The sequence below is a fragment of the Dendrobates tinctorius genome, unplaced genomic scaffold, assembly GCF_039654945.1.
Source record: "Dendrobates tinctorius isolate UK_male_01 unplaced genomic scaffold, ASM3965494v1 ptg000202l, whole genome shotgun sequence".
In the NCBI taxonomy this organism is placed as follows: domain Eukaryota; kingdom Metazoa; phylum Chordata; class Amphibia; order Anura; family Dendrobatidae; genus Dendrobates; species Dendrobates tinctorius.
Window position 1 is genome coordinate 3700473 of NW_027361869.1, and position 21675 is coordinate 3722147.

A 21675-nucleotide genomic window follows, 5' to 3' on the forward strand; every position below is an offset into this window, starting at 1 on the left:
TTGACCCGCACACGACATACCATCACCTGTTAGGCTGACTGACGGTGACCTGAACTGTGTTATACAGACTCATGATCACTTCCAGGTCTTCAGAACCAGCATATACAGAGACCGAGATTGATTTACTTTCCCTACGCTATGGACCACAGTTTGCAGAAGTGCCGTTTTTCATCTCTACTTTGCAAGCTCTAGATTTCATGCACTGTGACCTGAGGTTAACGTTCTCAATAATCAGAACCTCCCACTCCAGTCTCCAAGACTTCTCACGTGCTGCGCCATATTTTTGGTATGCACTACCCAGGTTAATTCGATTAATCCCCCATTACCCACAGTTTTAAGCGTGGCCTAAAAACTCATTTCTTCAGACTGGCCTACCGCCTCAACACAATAATCTAACTATCCCTGTGTTGCCCATTCAAAATTTTTACCATAACCAGGTTCCTCGTATCATGTTCTCACACGCTTTATGCATTTAATAGCCCTCTGTGTGATAACCGGTTCATGCAGCATTACTTGAATACCCAATTTATTAAATTATTGCTGGTCAGAACAATGAAAGCAATTGTTACCATCCACCTTTCGTGTCTCCCCTATTTCCTCATAGATTGTAAGCTTGCGAGCAGGGCCCTCATTCCTCTTGGTATCTGTTTTGATCTATGTGATTATTGTTATGCTGTCATGTCTATTTTCAGTAGAAGTCCCCTCTATAATGTACAGTGCTGTGGAATATGTTGGCGCTATAGAAATACAATTATTATTATTAGTATGATGCTACACCATTAATGTCAATCATCAGGCCAAGAGCAGGTGATTTCCCAGAGATCCCCTTAAAGATTCCGCTTAAGATTAAAATTAAAAAAAATAAAAAACGCTGCAGAGGATTTATGTCTCTAACTTCATATAATCATTGGGTAAAACCAATCCTAGGTTAAAGGACAGAAGAAGTCGTTCCATTGTATTATGTTATACAATAGCCTGAGGCCATAGAAACAGGAACAATGCATTACTTCTTATCCTCTGTAACTGCGGATTACATACAGCAGGTACAATAATCTGATGTGTTTCTATCATATCTGCAAGGAACAGACGGCAACAACAGATGATAAACTGCAAACTCTTATGTGCGCTGGGCTGGGAGCAAAACATACAGCCACCAGCAGTTATGTAATGTCCAGTATGTGCGCTCATGTTATAGCTGGGATGTAGAGAGTAGCAAGAAAGAAACAAAGCCATAACAGATCAGGGGTGAAAAGTATGAAACTAAATGTGCTCATACTCAAAGGTCCATAGCATCCTTGGACATCCCAACTTTTAAAGATTATATCCACCTCTATAATTCATATAATGATATTAAATTTACTCCACAGCTGCACTCACTATTCTGCCGATGCAGCCGCTGTGTACACACATTACATTATTGATCCTAAGTTACATCCTGTATTATACTCCAGAGCTGCACTCACTATTCTGCTGGTGCAGTCACTGTGTACATACATTACATTACTGATCCTGAGTTACATCCTGTATTATACCCCAGGGCTGCACTCACTATTCTGCTGGTGCAGTCACTGTGTACATACATTACATTACTGATCCTGAGTTACATCCTGTATTATACCCCAGGGCTGCACTCACTATTCTGCTGGTGCAGTCACTGTGTACATACATTACATTACTGATCCTGAGTTACATCCTGTATTATACCCCAGAGCTGCACTCACTATTCTGCCGATGCAGCCGCTGTGTACACACATTACTGATCCTGAGTTACATCCTGTATTATACTCCAGAGCTGCACTCACTATTCTGCTGGTGCAGTCACTTTGTACATACATTAAATTACTGATCCTGAGTTACATCCTGTATTATACTCCAGAGCTGCACTCACTATTCTGCTGGTGCAGTCACTGTGTACAGACATTACATTACTGATCCTGAGTTACATCCTGTATTATACTCCAGAGCTGCACTCACTATTCTGCTGGTGCAGTTACTGTGTACAGACATTACATTACTGATCCTGAGTTACATCCTGTATTATACTCCAGAGCTGCACTCGCTATTCTGCTGGTGCAGTTACTGTGTACAGACATTACATTACTGATCCTGAGTTACATCCTGTATTATACTCCAGAGCTGCACTCACTATTCTGCTGGTGCAGTCACTGTGTACATACATTACATTACTGATCCTGTACTGATCCTGAGTTACATCCTGTATTATACCCCAGAGCTGCACTCACTAGTCTGCTGGTGCAGTCACTGTGTACATACATTACATTACTGATCCTGAGATACATCCTGTATTATACCCCAGAGCTGCGCTCACTATTCTGCTGGTGCAGTCACTGTGTACATACATTACATTACTGATCCTGTACTGATCCGGAGTTACATCCTGTATTATACCCCAGAGCTGCACTCACCATTCTGCTGGTGCAGTCACTGTGTACATATGTTACATTACTGATCCTGTACTTATCCTGAGTTACATCTTGTATTATACCCCAGAGCTGCACTCACTATTCTGCTGGTGCAGTCACTGTGTACATATGTTACATTACTGATCCTGAGTTACATCCTGTATTATACCCCAGAGCTGCACTCACCATTCTGCTGGTGCAGTCACTGTGTACATACGTTACATTACTGATCCTGTACTGATCCTGAGTTACATCCTGTATTATACCCCAGAGCTGCACTCACTATTCTGCTGGTGCAGTCACTGTGTACATACATTACATTACTGATCCTGAGTTACATCCTGTAATATACCCCAGAGCTGCACTCACTATTCTGCTGGTGCAGTCACTGTGTACATACATTACATTACTGATCCTGAGTTACATCCTGTATTATACCCCAGAGCTGCACTCACCATTCTGCTGGTGCAGTCACTGTGTACATATGTTACATTACTGATCCTGTACTGATCCTGAGTTACATCCTGTATTATACCCCAGAGCTGCACTCACTATTCTGCTGGTGCAGTCACTGTGTACATACATTACATTACTGATCCTGAGTTACATCCTGTATTATACCCCAGAGCTGCACTCACTATTCTGCTGGTGCAGTCACTGTGTACATACATTACATTACTGATCCTGAGTTACATCCTGTATTATACCCCAGAGCTGCACTCACCATTCTGCTGGTGCAGTCACTGTGTACATACGTTACATTACTGATCCTGTACTGATCCTGAGTTACATCCTGTATTATACCCCAGAGCTGCACTCACTATTCTGCTGGTGCAGTCACTGTGTACATACATTACATTACTGATCCTGAGTTACATCCTGTAATATACCCCAGAGCTGCACTCACTATTCTGCTGGTGCAGTCACTGTGTACATACATTACATTACTGATCCTGAGTTACATCCTGTATTATACCCCAGAGCTGCACTCACCATTCTGCTGGTGCAGTCACTGTGTACATACGTTACATTACTGATCCTGTACTGATCCTGAGTTACATCCTGTATTATACCCCAGAGCTGCACTCACTATTCTGCTGGTGCAGTCACTGTGTACATACATTACATTACTGATCCTGAGTTACATCCTGTATTATACCCCAGAGCTGCACTCACCATTCTGCTGGTGCAGTCACTGTGTACATACGTTACATTACTGATCCTGTACTGATCCTGAGTTACATCCTGTATTATACTCCAGAGCTGCACTCACTATTCTGCTGGTGCAGTCACTATGTACATACATTACATTACTGATCCTGTACTGATCCTGAGTTACATCCTGTATTATACCCCAGAGCTGCACTCACTATTCTGCTGGTGCAGTCACTGTGTACATACATTACATTACTGATCCTGAGTTACATCTTGTATTATACCCCAGAGCTGCACTCACTATTCTGCTGCTTGATACGCTTCCCTGAAGTTGATGGGAGTCATATTGTTTATCTCCATAGTATTCACGACCTTGTTCACATTGACATTTTAGCCACTTTCAATTACTATGCTGCTAATTCCAGTTTCCGGGCACACACTAACCACGTGTGTGTTGTCTCTGTAATTACTGAAGCTGCTTCTGGAGAAGTGTGATCAGTAAACGTGTCTAGATACCATGTGAGATCACAATGTGGTGATGATTCATCGCTTTCACAAGCGAACAATTATACTCCGCTGCAAAATATAACTATTATTTATTTAAAGCAGAAGATTATTTTTTCCTTTTTATTTCCTCTACATTTATATTTATACTATAAGAATCTTCCAAGCGCATCAGAAGCAAAAAATGAGACCAGTCAAGAAGGTAGTCACTGTCTGCAGCCTTGTAAACCCCCTTGACTCCTCCTGCCTTCTTTTCCTGAAACAGAAAGTAGCTTTCTACTTCCTCTCAGCCATTATTAGCGCTTCAAGGACTAATTTTACTGTCACAGAGTCACTAAACATTTCTTTACCGCTTTCTCATATTGAGAGTGACCATGCCCTCTCGCCTCCTCTCACTGTGCTGTTGACATGTCAAATTAAATGATTTTACCACGAGTAGTACCATTTTTTAGTCCTGATGATTAAAGGAGTGTGCTCATGATCGTTCTATAGGAGTGCACCGCTCCTCTTCCTCCCAACATCCTGGGTGGTGGCGGTGCGCTCCTGAAGACTGTCAGTTTAGACCAGCGGCATGGCTGCACTGTAAGTCCGATTGGTGTGGCTTCAGAGCTCCGCTTGCAGCACTCCTTACCTAGGTAACCTGACACTCAAACTTCAGCGGTGGCCGGTAATCTAGGCAACAAGAAGTAAACTATAGACTTAAAAGTCTTTTTGATTTTGAGAGCAGAGACAATATTTAATAAGAGTTAAAATTGCAATTTTTTTTAATATAAAGTTTGTAATTTTAACCATTTAAGAATTTGAGATAACTCCTTTAGTGTTTTTTTTATTCAGTTGCAAGAAAAATAGAGAGCTCAGAAAAAAATACTAGTCTAAGGGATCTTGGATGTGACTATCGCTAGGGTTCAGTATGATATCTGATGGGGTCAAAATATATCTAGCAGTGCCCAAAGGCCTAAATTGCACCTCTTAAAGGTGACTCCCAATTTGTATCTCCCCATTACTCTGGTTTCGCACCAGGTTGTCATCCAGGGTGTAGACATGGCTGATTGCTTGTCCTCTGGCTACGAATGCTGGCCTTCTATTTGCACATGTTTACGTAGCATACCATAACCTGCTCACTTGTATTTCTTAAGTGTTCGGGGGAAGAATGTGCTACATTGTGTGGAAAGTATAAACATATATTTCACATACATGAAGTTCACTCCGGAGGCCGGGACCGGTAGAGTCAGGTTCTGATCCTTCGAGCAAAAGGAAGGAAAAAAAAGGAACGGATGCTAGACGTTGGGGTAACGTGAAGCCACCAATGCAAAAATCTACTAAAAAATCCACCAATTATCATGGTTTCTTCCCATATAGGTCAAGGAGACCTTTAGGATCACCCTAGTCCCTATGTTCCGAGAACGAGTGCAACCTTTGCACCCACCATAGTTCTAGATCTATAGATGGCCGTGCTTAGTGGCGAGGTTCTCCTAATCCTGTGGCTACTTAGTACTAAGGATAAAATGATCAGGACAAGTTCACCCTCCAAATGTAGTAATGTTATATGGCCAAACTGGGCTTTCTACAAGGGCTCCGTAAGAAAAGGGGAGCAAAAACATGACAGCAAGTGCTTATTAAAACATTGCATTTTTGCCAAGATTTTTCCAAGTTTTATAGTCCCCAGAAAAGTGAATGAAATGCCTGACATCCCAATGCACACGCTGATTCAAATTTCCAAGGAAATTCAATCTTTAGCATTTTTTTTCAGATCTGCAGTATGTCAATTTTTTTCAGCATTTTTGTTGCATTTTTCACCCATTCAAATGAATGGGGAAAAAACGTAATTAAAAACTCATTAAAACTGCATGCAAAAAATGCAAGAAAATGTTAGAAAAAGAAGCGTCTTTCCTGCCAACATTCTGACTTTTGAAGCAATAAATATGCTGCAAATACTAAACATGTGCATAAATCCTAAAGGGGTTTCTTAAGATCAATCTGATGATGGACAGCTTGGCATGCCTGCATGATGTCTGACAGCTTGGCATGCTTGCATGATGATTGACAGGTTGGCATGCTTACATGGTGATTGACAGCTTGGCATGCTTGCATGATGATTGACAGCTTGGCATGCTTGCATGATGATTGACAACTTGGTTATTTTGCATGATGATTGACAACTTGGCATGCTTGCATGATGATTGACAGCTTGGTTATCTTGCATGATGATTGACAGCTTGGCATGCTTGCATGATGATTGACAGCTTGGTTATCTTGCATGATGATTGACAGCTTGGCATGCTTGCATGATGATTGACAGCTTGGCATGCTTGCATGATGATTGATAGCTTGGTTATCTTGCATGATGATTGATAGCTTGGTTATCTTGCATGATGATTGACAGCTTGGCATGCTTGCATGATGATTGACAGCTTGGCATGCTTGCGTGATGATTGACAGCTTGGCATGCTTGCGTGATGATTGACAGCTTGACATGCTTGCATGATGATTGACAGCTTGGCATGCTTGCATGATAATTGGCAGCTTGGCATGCTTGCACTGATGATGGGTAATGTGGGAGTACAGGGGGTTTAAAGCTATCCGGATGCAGCAAACCAGGCAGCTTCGAAGCAGTGCTTACAAGTTTGTTCTTTGCTTAGGAGACCGGCCACCTCTGATACACTGCAGCAGTGGCAATCAGAAGTAAACTATAGAGTCACAAATCCTTCTGTTCTTGAGGACAATGAGGATTTATATTAATAAGTAAATTGTAAAGTTGCTTACTTTTACAGGGACTGTTATAGGGACATAAAAAAAATAACCCTATAAGAACTTCTGTTAACCCCACGCAGCCGCGAGGCGCTGACACGCAGGACTCTGCTGGAGTCTGGGATCCTGTCCAAACTCACATCCTTGTGACCTGAATCAGCCGAAATTGTCTCCTTCTGTTCCTGTCACTATTGTAAGCTCGGCAGTACAGAGAATACAGAATGAATGATTGGGAATTTATGTTCCAGATGATCTGAAAAATCCCGAATCCCCGTACTGGATAAATAGTGTATTATCCTGGGTGACAGCTCACACCGCCCTACATATAAAACTACACATTCAGCATAAAATGACTGCTTGCTATAACTATGCATATAACAATTATGTACAATACAATAAATAAGATAGCACTTGTATATATATTGTTTCTTAAGCCAAAAGTAGTAATTTAAAGGGGTTGTCTAAGGCTGGTTTCACATTTGCGCTTTTGTGCGTAGCGCATCGTGCGCACCCGTGCGCATGCGCACTGCGCACCTATGTTTAACATGACGTGCGCATGGTCTTGCGCACACTTGCGTTTTCGCGCGCATGCGTTTTTTTGTCTTTTGCGCCAGGCGCGCCAGACGCAACATGTTGCATTTTTTGGTGCGCCCTGTCTCGGCAAAAAAACGCATGTGCACGCTTGCGCACGGAATGCGCAAAAACAACACATTGAAGTCTATGGGAACGCGCATGCGTGCGCATGGTCTTGCGGCAGGTTGCGTTTTTTTGCGCATGCGTTTTTGAGTGAAACAAGTCTAGAATGTTCTCTAGACAATGGAAAAAATGTCACACCTAAAAACGCATGTACATAAAAAAACGCAAACGCATGCAAAAACGCATGTAAAACGCAAGCAACGCTGCGTTTTTTTGACGCATCAGCGTGCGCATGACGTAAAAAAACGCGCGTTTCTTTTGCGTTTTTCTTTGCGTTTTTTATGCGCACGATGCGCTGCGCAAAAAAACGCTAATGTGAAACTAGCCTAAATTGGATGTTTCCTTCTTTTTAGAAAAATTGCCTGAAAAGAAGCTAATCACGAGGTGTCCTACTGCGGAGACCCCACCAGTGAGTAACTGTAAACAGCTAAAGAAACTATTAGCAAGTGTTATCCTCTACTGCAGCGCCCCCACAGGTGGAAGACAGTACTACAAATTTCTACTTAGAATCTATGGATTATTAGTGTAATACACTGACACACCATGTCCTCTAGAGTGAGAAATGTCTCTTGTAGTCACTCTCGGCTCTGGATAACAGATAAGAAGGATAAACAGTGGACCCCTTAAAGGTTTTCAAAGAAGTCTGTTCGTAACTAAAGACTTTATTCTCTGGAAAATGCCATTTTTATGTCTTAGGCAGAGTGACAGCCAAATCAGCTTTACACTGTGAGGGCTCCATCAAACATCTCCTCATAGCTTAGCTTCCGGGACTAGTGTAAGGGCGCAACAAAGGGTCCACTTATCATAGAAGCAAACCATGTAGTGGTCATTGGTCCCTTGTAAAGAGGAAGCGCAGACTTTTACAACAAACCCTGAAGGCTTTTTTGCATGGGGTCCTGACTCCTATGTATGCCACTAATTGGGCTACTAGGTCAACGATAGTCACCACTAAATTCTCAAGCTTATTACTACTAGTAGAAACTATTTTTTTATGTAATTATTCTAAAAACATTGCAAAGTTATACATTTTTGTAACATTGTATTGCCTTGTTTTGTGTCCTTTTCTCCTTTAGAAGCTGCTTTCAACTGCTGCTCATCAAAGATCTATACACTATAGCCAAACAGTTTGCGTATAGGAATTTGCCTCTTAGTAGTTTGGTTAGGAGCAGACAGATGAAAGAGTCATGCCTTTACTCTGATGAATGGAATATAGTGGACAGTTAAAAGAAGCTTCTAAAGGACCATGAACTGAGCAATGAATCAACATAGTGTTGGGATAGAAGAAAGAATAATAAGGTGACGATGTATATTACAAATATTCATTACTTTACAAAGCCTGGAAGATTATTAAATGATAAAAAAAGAAATGTTTAGTTACTCCTTAAAACCTACCCACCCCTACAATGAAGATGACCCCAATTTTCTTACTTGTAGGGGTTCATGTTGCAGATGGTGATGGCTGGAAATGTCAATTTCTGGAAGTTCGCAGTGATGGACACACTCACGGTGTAATAGGACATAAGCAATAAGGAGCACTGCCAAAAAATCAGAGCCACCGCTATCAAGGTAAAGACAATCCAGATCCATCTCCGTAGACGACCCTTGGACACCACTATCCTCCGGCAGCCGTGAGTGTTCGTGGTCAGGCAGTACCATTGCATCAACTCATACAGAGTTGGAGCTTGGGGACCCGTCACCGGTAGGGTCTTCTTCAGCTTCTGGGTAAGTTTCTTCTTAGGACCGTTAGACATGATGAATCTGGAACATGCAAGATACAAGATACTTCAATGCAGTGCAGTGCCGTACCGAGAGAACCCTTCTCGGCAGGCAGGGCTCCTAATATAGGCGACCTGGCAGATCGTTAGCCGCTTAGACACACATAGATCCCTTTAAATCATCGAGTCTGGCAGCATCGATGACTGATGAAGCAGAGCAAAATTTGCCAGTGGGTCAATACATAATAGTGGGGCGTTATCTTACGTAGGACTGCAGGAAACAACAGGATGAATCATTACATAATTCCAGCGATTAGGACTTTTCACATAGAACATTATTGTCCTATATTCTTGATCGATACAAACAACCATCTAATTGTAACCAGATCTGATATGAGATGGTTCCATGTGTCCGAGGAACGTTCCACAAGGTGGATTACGGAAGGATATGCTGGATAATATGATGTAAAGTGCGAGAAAATAGTCCAATAAATTGGTAGAACAACCTAGTATTGGGCACAGGTTTGTACGGATTCCCAATAAAAAGGTGAAAAATGTACAATTCTATCTAATTAGATCAGAAAATCAATCAATCCATTCTGATTAAAGCACGAGGCTCAGTCCTAGAAGTCAGGAGCTCCGGACTATGCCTGGTTTAGGATTGAAGTCCTGCTATTATCTACTATCTATCATCTACTATCTATCGATCCTTCTAGCTATTATCTATTATTTATCGATATATCTATCTACCTATCCCTCAATGTATCTATTATCTATCTTATATCTATATATTTTATCTATCCATTCATTCATTCTTCCATCTGTCAGAAAACTAGTTGCACATTAATGCCTTGTGCCACTTAATAAAGCAACTTGCAGCAGAAACCCCCAATATCCCTAGACAAGGGTCCTGAGGTTTGTGGAGCTGTATGGCAGTCCTCGCAATGGAGATCTCGGCATTGATAAGTGAAACTAGAGAATAAATTGAAAATCGATTTTGCTGACCATGAAGCAGAAGTGGCCACCAATGTGGAAGCCTTGCCGAACAGCAGCGCATATCTCAGCCTCCTAAACCTCATCCTGCACATGCAAATTTTCAAAATAAAAAGGTAAGCTAAATAAGTGCATACGATACATAAAGAATAAATCTACAGAAAATGTGATAAATCAACTATTCTGTAATATGCTATCATGTAGCGCCCCTTAGACCTTCAATATTAGGGTACGGAGGAAGGGAATATGTTGAGGCCACCAAGCCGATAGACAGTCCTCACCTGGAGGGATCTGGATGCTGACTGTGAGCAGGATCTCTATCTCACCCTCTGCTCTCATAAAGATCCTGCAGCTCTGAACTGAATGTTCTTGTCTATACACCTGGTCCGGTCTGGTCTGAAGCAGAAAAGACTAGATCCCCTGACAGGTAGAGCCAGTCTGGCCGATGGGAGTTCTACAGATGTGAACTCCATAAAGTCACCTGAGCTATTCATATCCATGAGGCTCCGGATTCCAGGGCGGTGATGAGATGCGGCAGGAGGGAACATTAGGGAGGACCTGTGATGTCCTCACTATTCTCCTGGAGTAAATCATTACAGGCCGAGCGTGTGCAGCACATGTGCAATCATGAGGCTGGTGAACGGGATCACAGCCATGGTCCATGTCCCACCACAGCCACTGGTGCCGCTGCTCAGGGGTCTGAGAGGTTAGGGGGCCGCTGTGATCCTAAAGGCAGGTTCCTTAGAATACACATAAGATAAACTTAATAGATCACAATAACTGGGGGATTGTTAGAGGGAAATAATGCAGGCTTTATGGGGAACTGTGAGAGGGGGCCCAGATACAGTTCTTGTAAAGGGACCTCCATCACTGACCACAGGAATCTATCCAAGGAAACAAGTATATACAATATATCACCAAAGGATTCAGTATACAGAATATACAAAAAAACCTGACCAGCACCTCCCAAGTGTGAATAAGCGTAAGCTGTAGTGACTGCAAAATATGTATAATAAAGCACAGAACTCTGTGAATGCCAAGAGATACAGTGTCCATGGAAATAACTTCCAACCGCATTGTCCCTCAGCAAGATGTACTTAGAAAAAAAGCAAAGGTTCTTAGAGCATAAATTGGCCAATTCATTTGTGCCCATCAACCATGGCAAGCTGACAGAGAGGTGTCCCTTGCCTTGGTTGATGGGCACACATGAACTGGTCAGTACACAGGCCAGATAGATCAACAGATATTACAGGATAGATAACAGATAGAAATCAGGATATGAAGCTACAATCCAAAAACTATGTGCAAAAAAAATAAAAAGTATTGTTTGAGCTCTTGGCACTAGGACCTTTCCACTGTCGGGGACTAAAAGATTATTGGGCAAAGTGAATAACCCTACAGATTTTTATATTATTTTGCAGTGCTGCCTCATTTCCTTGGTTGTGGGGAGGTGGCCGGCAACATATCTGCTGAATTGGACTTTACCATATTGCACTAGTGCTGCTTCATACCCTACTGTAGCCAGAGTGTATACATGATCTGTATAATCCGGGGTCTCGGTATTAGTGGTATATAGTGTATACATGATCTGTATAATCCGGGGTCTCGATATTAGTGGTATATAGTATATACATGATCTGTATAATCCGGGGTCTCGGTATTAGTGGTATATAGTATATACATGATCTGTATAATCCGGGGTCTCGGTATTAGTGGTATATAGTGTATACATGATCTGTATAATCCGGGGTCTCGATATTAGTGGTATATAGTATATACATGATCTGTATAATCCGGGGTCTCGGTATTAGTGGTATATAGTATATACATGATCTGTATAATCCGGGGTCTCAGTATCAGTGGTATATAGTATATACATGATCTGTATAATCCGGGGTCTCGGTATTAGTGGTATATAGTGTATACATGATCTGTATAATCCGGGGTCTCGGTATTAGTGGTATATAGTATATATATGATCTGTATAATCCGGGGTCTCGGTATTAGTGGTATATAGTATATATATGATCTGTATAATCTGGGGTCTCAGTATTAGTGGTATATAGTATATACATGATCTGTATAATCCGGGGTCTCGGTATTAGTGGTATATAGTATATACATGATCTGTATAATCCGGGGTCTCGGTATTAGTGGTATATAGTATATACATGATCTGTATAATCCGGGGTCTCGGTATTAGTGGTATATAGTATATACATGATCTGTATAATCCGGGGTCTCGGTATTAGTGGTATATAGTATATACATGATCTGTATAATCCGAGGTCTCGGTATTAGTGGTATATAGTATATACATGATCTGTATAATCCGGGGTCTCGGTATTAGTGGTATATAGTATATACATGATCTATATAGTCCAGGGTCTCAGTATTAGTGGTATATAGTATATACATGATCTGTATAATCCGGGGTCTCAGTATTAATGGTATATAGTATATACATGATCTATATAGTCCAGGGTCTCAGTATTAGTGGTATATAGTATATACATGATCTGTATAATCCGGGGTCTCAGTATTAATGGTATATAGTATATACATGATCTATATAGTCCAGGGTCTCAGTATTAGTGGTATATAGTATATACATGATCTGTATAATCCGGGGTCTCAGTATTAATGGTATATAGTATATACATGATCTGTATAATCCGGGGTCTCAGTATTAGTGGTATATAGTATATATATGATCTTTAGAATCCGGGGTCTCAGTATTAGTGGTATATAGTATATACATGATCTGTATAATCCGGGGTCTCGGTATCAGTGGTATATAGTATATACATGATCTGTATAATCCGGGGTCTCGGTATTAGTGGTATATAGTATATACATGATCTGTATAATCCGGGGTCTCGGTATTAGTGGTATATAGTGTATACATGATCTGTATAATCCGGGGTCTCAGTATTAGTGGTATATAGTATATACATGATCTGTATAATCCGGGGTCTCGGTATTAGTGGTATATAGTATATACATGATCTGTATAATCCGGGGTCTCGGTATTAGTGGTATATAGTGTATACATGATCTGTATAATCTGGGGTCTCGGTATTAGTGGTATATAGTATATACATGATCTGTATAATCCGGGGTCTCGGTATTAGTGGTATATAGTATATACATGATCTATATAGTCCAGGGTCTCGGTATTAGTGGTATATAGTATATACATGATCTGTATAATCCGGGGTATCGGTATTAGTGGTATATAGTATATACATGATCTGTATAATCCGGGGTCTCGGTATTAGTGGTATATAGTATATACATGATCTATATAGTCCAGGGTCTCGGTATTAGTGGTATATAGTATATACATGATCTGTATAATCCGGGGTCTCAGTATTAGTGGTATATAGTATATACATGATCTGTATAATCCGGGGTCTCGGTATTAGTGGTATATAGTATATACATGATCTATATAGTCCAGGGTCTCGGTATTAGTGGTATATAGTGTATACATGATCTGTATAATCCGGGGTCTCGGTATTAGTGGTATATAGTATATACATGATCTGTATAATCCGGGGTCTCGGTATTAGTGGTATATAGTGTATACATGATCTGTATAATCCGGGGTCTCGGTATTAGTGGTATATAGTATATACATGATCTGTATAATCCGGGGTCTCGGTATTAGTGGTATATAGTATATACATGATCTGTATAATCCGGGGTCTCGGTATTAGTGGTATATAGTATATACATGATCTGTATAATCCGGGGTCTCGGTATTAGTGGTATATAGTATATACATGATCTGTATAATCCGGGGTCTCGGTATTAGTGGTATATAGTATATACATGATCTGTATAATCCGGGGTCTCGGTATTAGTGGTATATAGTATATACATGATCTGTATAATCCGGGGTCTCGGTATTAGTGGTATATAGTATATACATGATCTGTATAATCCGGGGTCTCGGTATTAGTGGTATATAGTATATACATGATCTGTATAATCCGGGGTCTCAGTATTAGTGGTATATAGTGTATACATGATCTGTATAATCCGGGGTCTCGGTATTAGTGGTATATAGTATATACATGATCTGTATAATCCGGGGTCTCGGTATTAGTGGTATATAGTATATACATGATCTGTATAATCCGGGGTCTCAGTATTAGTGGTATATAGTGTATACATGATCTGTATAATCCGGGGTCTCGGTATTAGTGGTATATAGTGTATACATGATCTGTATCTCACCTGTATAGTCCGGGGGTCTCGGTATTAGTGGTATATAGTATATACATGATCTGTATCTCACCTGTATAGTCCGGGGGTCTCGGTATTAGTGGTATATAGTATATACATGATCTGTATCTCACCTGTATAGTCCGGGGGTCTCGGTATTAGTGGAAGGCACTGGTGATGTGGAGTTGCACAGGGAGGACGTTGCTGCCTGGAATATTCCTGCAGTGTTGGGTATTTTCCATGTGCAGGCTGTGCATCACTGGCTTCTTCCTCGGCAGCTCCAGGTACTAGTACAGCCTACCTGCTGACTCCATCTCTGGGATCACTGCCTGCCTCTTGTATCCCTCAGTACAGGATCTCCCACATCACAAAAGAGCTGAGCTGAAGTCTGCCCTGCAGCGCCTCCTAGTGGCTGAACTATGGAATTGACATTTTTCTTCTTTTAGTGGTGAAAAATCTGCTTTATTACAAAACTAAGGACACTCAGAGATAAGAGCCGACAGCTTCAACAAATAGGAATTGGTTTAATCACTCAGAACAAGGACTGACGCATCTACTTGCTATCAATGGCACTATAATATACAGCAACTGCTCCAAGGTCTCCCCGATTTGGGGGCCCCCATCAGCTCTGGCCGTCCTGGATAATCCACAATTACAAAAAGTTAAAAAGTAGAATCATTATCATCATTAACAAAATTATATATATATTTCTTTTTTCAAGGGATTATATGTGCATTTTATTCTCAATTATCACTCTGGAGCCACATCCATTTTATTTTTTTCCCATTAATTTTTCCTTCTTTTCTTATATACAATAACTTTTTTTTCCACCATAGACTCAACTGTATGGGGTTTATTTTTTGACTTAACAAATTGTGTTTTTTAATGAGCAACATTCATTTAACCATATAATCTACTAAAAAAGGTGAAAAAGAAAATCCAGGTGCATTGAAAAGCAAAAAAACAGCAATTCTGCTATTATTTTATTAGGGTGATTTTTGCAATCTTCACATTGCAGTAAAATCGGTCTGGTAACTTTTTGTGCCATGAGACTATTCTGATATCAAACATATCTGTTTTTTGTTATTATTTTACTGCTTAAAAAATACACTTTTTTTATTGTATGACATGACAATAAATACAGCAATATTCCACCATATTGATGTTTTTTCTCTTTCTCAACGTTCACCTTATCTGATAAATATTTTTATATATATATTTTTTTAAATTCACACAAATATGCACATGGCATTACCAAAATATGTTACTCTTCCCGCACTACACACGGAGGACAGGTAGAGAGCGACAGACCCCGCACTACACATGGAGGACGGGTAGAGAGCGACAGACCCCACACTACACACGGAGGACAGGTAGAGAGCGACAGACCCCACACTACACACGGAGGACAGGTAGAGAGCGACAGACCCCGCACTACACACGGAGGACAGGTAGAGAGCGACAGACCCCACACTACACACGGAGGACAGGTAGAGAGCGACAGACCCCGCACTACACATGGAGGACGGGTAGAGAGCGACAGACCCCACACTACACACGGAGGACAGGTAGACAGCGACAGACCCCGCACTACACACGGAGGACAGGTAGAGAGTGACAGACCCCGCACTACACACGGAGGACAGGTAGAGAGCGACAGACCCCGCACTACACACGGAGGACAGGTAGAGAGCGACAGACCCCACACTACACACGGAGAACAGGTAGAGAGCGACAGACCCCGCACTACACACGGACAGGTAGAGAGCGACAGACCCCATACAACACACGGAGGACAGGTAGAGAGCGACAGACCCCGCACTACACACGGAGGACAGGTAGAGAGTGACAGAACTACACACGGAGGACAGGTAGAGAGCGACAGACCCCGCACTACACACGGAGGACAGGTAGAGAGTGACAGACCCCGCACTACACGCGGAGGACAGGTAGACAGCGACAGACCCCGCACTACACACGGAGGACAGGTAGAGAGCGACAGACCCCGCACTACACACGGAGGACAGGTAGAGAGCGACAGACCCCGCACTACACACGGAGAACAGGTAGAGAGCGACAGACCTCACACAACACACGGAAAACAGGTAGAGAGCGACAGACCCGGCACTACACACGGAGGACAGGTAGAGAGCGACAGACCCCATACAACACACGGAGGACAGGTAGAGAGCGACAGACCCCGCACTACACACGGAGGACAGGTAGAGTGACAGAACTACACACGGAGGACAGGTAGAGAGCGACAGACCTCGCACTACACACGGAGGACAGGTAGAGAGTGACAGACCCCGCACTACACACGGAGGACAGGTAGAGAGCGACAGACCCCGCACTACACACGGAGGACAGGTAGAGAGCGACAGACCCCGCACTACACACGGAGGACAGGTAGAGAGCGACAGAACCCGCACTACACACGGAGGACAGGTAGAGAGCGACAGACCTCACACAACACACGGAGGACAGGTAGAGTGACAGACCCCGCACTACACACGGAGGACAGGTAGAGAGCGACAGACCCCATACAACACACGGAGGACAGGTAGAGAGCGACAGACCCCGCACTACACACGGAGGACAGGTAGAGAGTGACAGAACTACACACAGAGGACAGGTAGAGAGCGACAGACCCCGCAATACACACGGAGGACAGGTAGAGAGTGACAGACCCCGCACTACACACGGAGGACAGGTAGAGAGCGACAGACCCCGCACTACACACGGAGGACAGGTAGAGAGCGACAGACCCCGCACTACACACGGAGGACGGGTAGAGAGCGACATACCCCACACAACACACGGAGGACAGGTAGAGAGCGACAGACCCCGCAATACACACGGAGGACAGGTAGAGAGCGACAGACTCCGCACAACACACGGAGGAGAGGTAGAGAGCGACAGACCCCACACAACACACGGAGGACAGGTAGAGAGTGACAGACCCCGCACTACACACGGAGGACAGTGTTGTGAGTTCATTTTTCCCTTCACCAGTGAGGTCTGATGAACTCCCTCTTCTGGCGAAGGAAGGTAGTGAGGCTGATTACCAAACAGCTGAGCAGGTAGATGATGACTGGGTCACAGGAACTGATGACTGGATATAAGGCAGCCGACGCCCTGCTGCCTTGCCGGTGATTTTCCTGCTGGATTCTTGGAGACCAGTCTGATTTCTGCTTCTCAAAGCTAAGTTTTGCTCTGCCTTTTGTACTCTTTAGTTCTGGTTTTGTTTGCCTTTTTTTTTGGAGTTCAGACATCCCCGGCCGGGGGTGAGCTGAATTCCATTTTTGTCTCTGATCTGTTGATCTCTGGCTCTGTCTTCAGAATATACCTGAGTGCTGATATAGTCTTTTTGAAGCCTAGCGACTTCAGGGCCTGTTTTTCCTATCAGTCTGTTGGTTCATTTTTGGATAGGGTTTTTGCGGATTGCAGACAGTAGCTTTTCTATCCTGTCCTATTTAGTTAGCTTGGGCCCCATCATTTGCTCAACCTATCTTTCTATCTGTGTTAGTGTTTTTTCATCTTGCTTCACAGTCATTATATGTTGGGGGCTGCCTATTGCTTTGGGGTCTGCTCTGGGGCAGTTTAGATTTCCCCTTTTTTGTCTTTAGGCTAATTTAGTTCTCCGGCTGTGATCGAGGGGTCTAGGGCACCGTAGGAACCCCCCACGGCTACTGCTAGTTGTTGTGGTTAGGTTCAGGGGTCTGCAATCCGATAGCTTCCAACTTCTCTGGTTTTCTGGACTTAGCTATTATTTTTGTTTTTTCCTCCTTCGGTGACTCATCCATAACAGGACAGGTAGAGATTGACAGACCCCACACTACACACGGAGGACAGGTAGAGAGTGACAGACCCCGCACTACACACGGAGGACAGGTAAAGAGACAGACCCCGCACTACACATGGAGGACAGGTAGAGAGAGACAGACCCCGCACTACACACGGAGGACAGGTAGAGAGTGACAGACCACACACTACACATGGAGGACAGGTAGAGAGACAGACCCCGCACTACACATGGAGGATAGGTAGAGAGAGACAGACCCCGCACTACACACGGAGGACAGGTAGAGGGTGACAGACCCTGCACTACACACGGAGGACAGGTAGAGAGAGACAGACCCCGCACTACACATGAAGGACAGGTAGAAAGGTGCATTTCAGAGGATGAAAACAGGATGCCAATGATGATGTCATGACAACCAATGATCTACTGAAGGCTACCTGTCTGCTGTGTTTGTACACCTAGGAGATCTGCAATATTACATAACTGCAGTATATTATACAAGCAATCACAGGTTCAACTCTACCTAAGACCTATAAAAATGTAAAAAACTGACAAAAACATAAAAGTTACTATAGTTTCCCCTTTGACAGGAATGTTGTTAAATTCTGAGGAAAAAAAACCCCCAAAAAACAGGTATGGACGCATGAAGGACTGTCCAACTAACAGAATGGTTTTTAACAGGGAGAAATGCAAAGTACTACATCTGGGCAATAAAAATGAAAAAAGCATATATAGAATGGGAGGAATAGGGCTAAGTGACAGCACATGTGAAAAAGACTTGGGTATACTAATAGATCACAGACTGAATATGAGTCAACAGTGTGATGCAGCAGCAAAAAAGGCAAATGCAATTCTAGGATGTATTAACAGAAGCATACAGTCTAGATCACGTGAAGTCATTATTTCCCTCTACTCCTCTTTGGTCAGACCTCATCTGGAATATTGTGTCCAGTTTTGGGCACCACATTTTAAAAAAGACATCAACAAACTGGAGCAAGTTCAGAAAAGAGCGACCAGAATGGTGACCGGTCTGCAAACCCTGTCTTATGAGGAAAGGTTGCAGGATTTGGGAATGTTTAGTTTGCAAAAGAGAAGACTGAGAGGAGACTTAATAGCTGTCTACAAATATCTAAAGGGCTGTCACATTGTAGAAGGATCAACTTTATTCTCATTTGCACAAGGAAAGACTAGAAGCAATGGGGTGAAACTGAATGGGAGGAGACACAGATTAGATATTAGAAAAAACTTTTTGACAGTTAGAGTGATCAATGAGTGGAACAGGCTGCCACGAGAAGTGGTGAGTTCTTCTTCAATGGAAGTCTTCAAACAGAGGCTGGACAGATATCTGACTGGTATGATTTAGCGAATCCTGCTTTGAGCAGGGGGTTGGACCAGATGGCCCAGGAGGTCCCTTCCAACTCTACGATTCTATGATAAATAAAAAGAAAAAAAAAGAATCAGGGGCGCCCCACGTGTGGAATCGGTGGGATACGACTGAGCTTACTCACCTGTAAGGTTGTGCAAAGCAGGGCTGTGGAGTCGGAGTCGGTGCTCATTTTGGTGGAGTCGGAGTCGGTATAAAATGGACCGACTCCGACTCCTAAAATATATAATAAATTGGGTACAGTAATTCAATGCAGGATGTGCTGAATATTTTTTCATAGGAGTTTGGGAAAGTTATGAAATGTCCTATAAATGGCTGTTATATTCCTGATCTAAGGCTACATTCACACACAGCGTTTTTCCTGTGTTTTTTGAGGATACGTTTTTCAGCTGCAAAAGCTGATCATCTTTTTAAAAAACTGCATCACCTGAAAGGTTTTTGAGCTCATAGATGTTTTCAATAGCAAAAGCAGATTAGAAATCTGCTCTATCTATCCATTTATCCATATCTGTCTATCCATATCGTATCTGTACCAAAAAGAATGAAAACCGGGTAGTACACCAATATATATTCTGTTCTATCTAAATATCTTGATTATTGGATCATAAAAATGATTAAATGTCTGAGGTTCACATTGTACTACAATAAATTTTTCACTTAAATATAAGCAATATGTGTGGGAGTCCGAGTCGTGGTAAGGGAAATTGAGGAGTCGAGTCGCAGGTTTGGCTTACCGACTCCACAGCCCTGGTGCAAAGGCAAGTAAAACCCTGCATAAGGCTTGAAAACTGGTGTGATCGTGGCCGCGGCTCCACCTGCGGAAACCTGACCAGGTAAGGCACGAGCCTTGATAGAAGAGAAGATGGAAGAAATGGTGTTTTTTAGGGGCACTGCCAAGTTCAGAAGAAACAACGTGACCAGAAAAAGAGGTCTTTATTGACGACGCGTTTCAGAGTTGTTCTATTTTGTCAGGTACAAAAAAAAAAAAAAAGCGCAGTTGCATTACATAGCGAACAGGTAGAAGAGAGATCTGCGATATGTGGTGTTTTCCAGCTGCCACCAAGGCCAGAAGAAACATGTAACCAGATGAATGAGGAAAAAAGGAGTCTATGGTGACAACGCATTTCAGAGTTGTTCTAATAGGGAGACGCACGATCATATATGGTGAACAGGAATAACATAATGATCGGATGTCCACCAACAATTAGCTGACATGGATAACTGGATGGAGCATTAGGCCACGTTCACACGGTCAGTATTTTACATCAGTATTTGCAAGTCAAAATCATTAGTGGAACATCCAGAGGAAAAATATAATAGAAACGCGTCACCACTCCTGTATTTATCACCTGCTCCTGGTTTTGGCTTATAAGTACTCACTGTGTGAATGCGACCTAAGTAATCCGAACTAGGAAAACTTTTTTGCAACTTAAACATATGTGATAAACATATAGAAAAAGTATCAATATAATATTACTTATATTTTTAGGAAATTGTATCAGAAAAGCAATTTAATAAGCATTCTCAATGGTTTCATTTAACCCTTCAGGGGTCAGAGCGCACAAAGTTTAATCATCCAATAGGATTCATGGTTAATAAATTAGTTTCTTGCGACTGTTACTGGTATTTGTTCCAATGTTATCAGACAAGAGAAGACCACCAGGATCCATTGAGTGGTCCGTAAAAAAATAAACGTTTACCCAAACTGTGCTGGGCCTGAGCTCGCTCATCCCTCTCCTTCCAGGTTGAAAAGCCGCTGTATAATGGAGCTGTGGAAGGATCGGGAATATATCAGATAAGAGTTTAGGTTCTGGCATTAAATTGATTATTTTCTAGAATTATATTATCTGCATGTTTCTCCCCGGTTTTGTTACTGCTGATCACTAATGCTCCATCCGGTTATCCAGGCTGCCCGCTGATTGCGGGGGGATAGCCGAGGATCGTCGTTCCTGCTCACCATGTTAGGTGACGGCGCCTCTTAGGCCTCTTTCACACATCTGGTTTTCGCCGTCAGGCGAG

General features: G+C 42.5%; 1 protein-coding gene across 4 annotated transcripts in view; it reads right to left on the reverse strand.

Annotated features, from left to right (window-relative positions):
* Window positions 1-21675, reverse strand: part of SCNN1G (sodium channel epithelial 1 subunit gamma) — a 43331-nt gene that overhangs the window by 20500 nt on the left and 1156 nt on the right. Inside the window, exons 1-2 of one of the 4 annotated variants that reach the window (XM_073553657.1) lie at window positions 14602-14833; window positions 8955-9284 (exon numbers count right to left, since the gene is read on the reverse strand). In XM_073553657.1, the coding sequence (XP_073409758.1) occupies window positions 8955-9277 (323 nt within the window). In that variant the 5' untranslated portion in view covers window positions 9278-9284; window positions 14602-14833. Of the gene's footprint in view, window positions 1-8954; window positions 9285-10515; window positions 10711-14479; window positions 14504-14601; window positions 14834-21675 lie in introns of those variants that run through there. The other 3 variants (XM_073553658.1, XM_073553656.1, XM_073553655.1) reach the window with 3 other exon arrangements.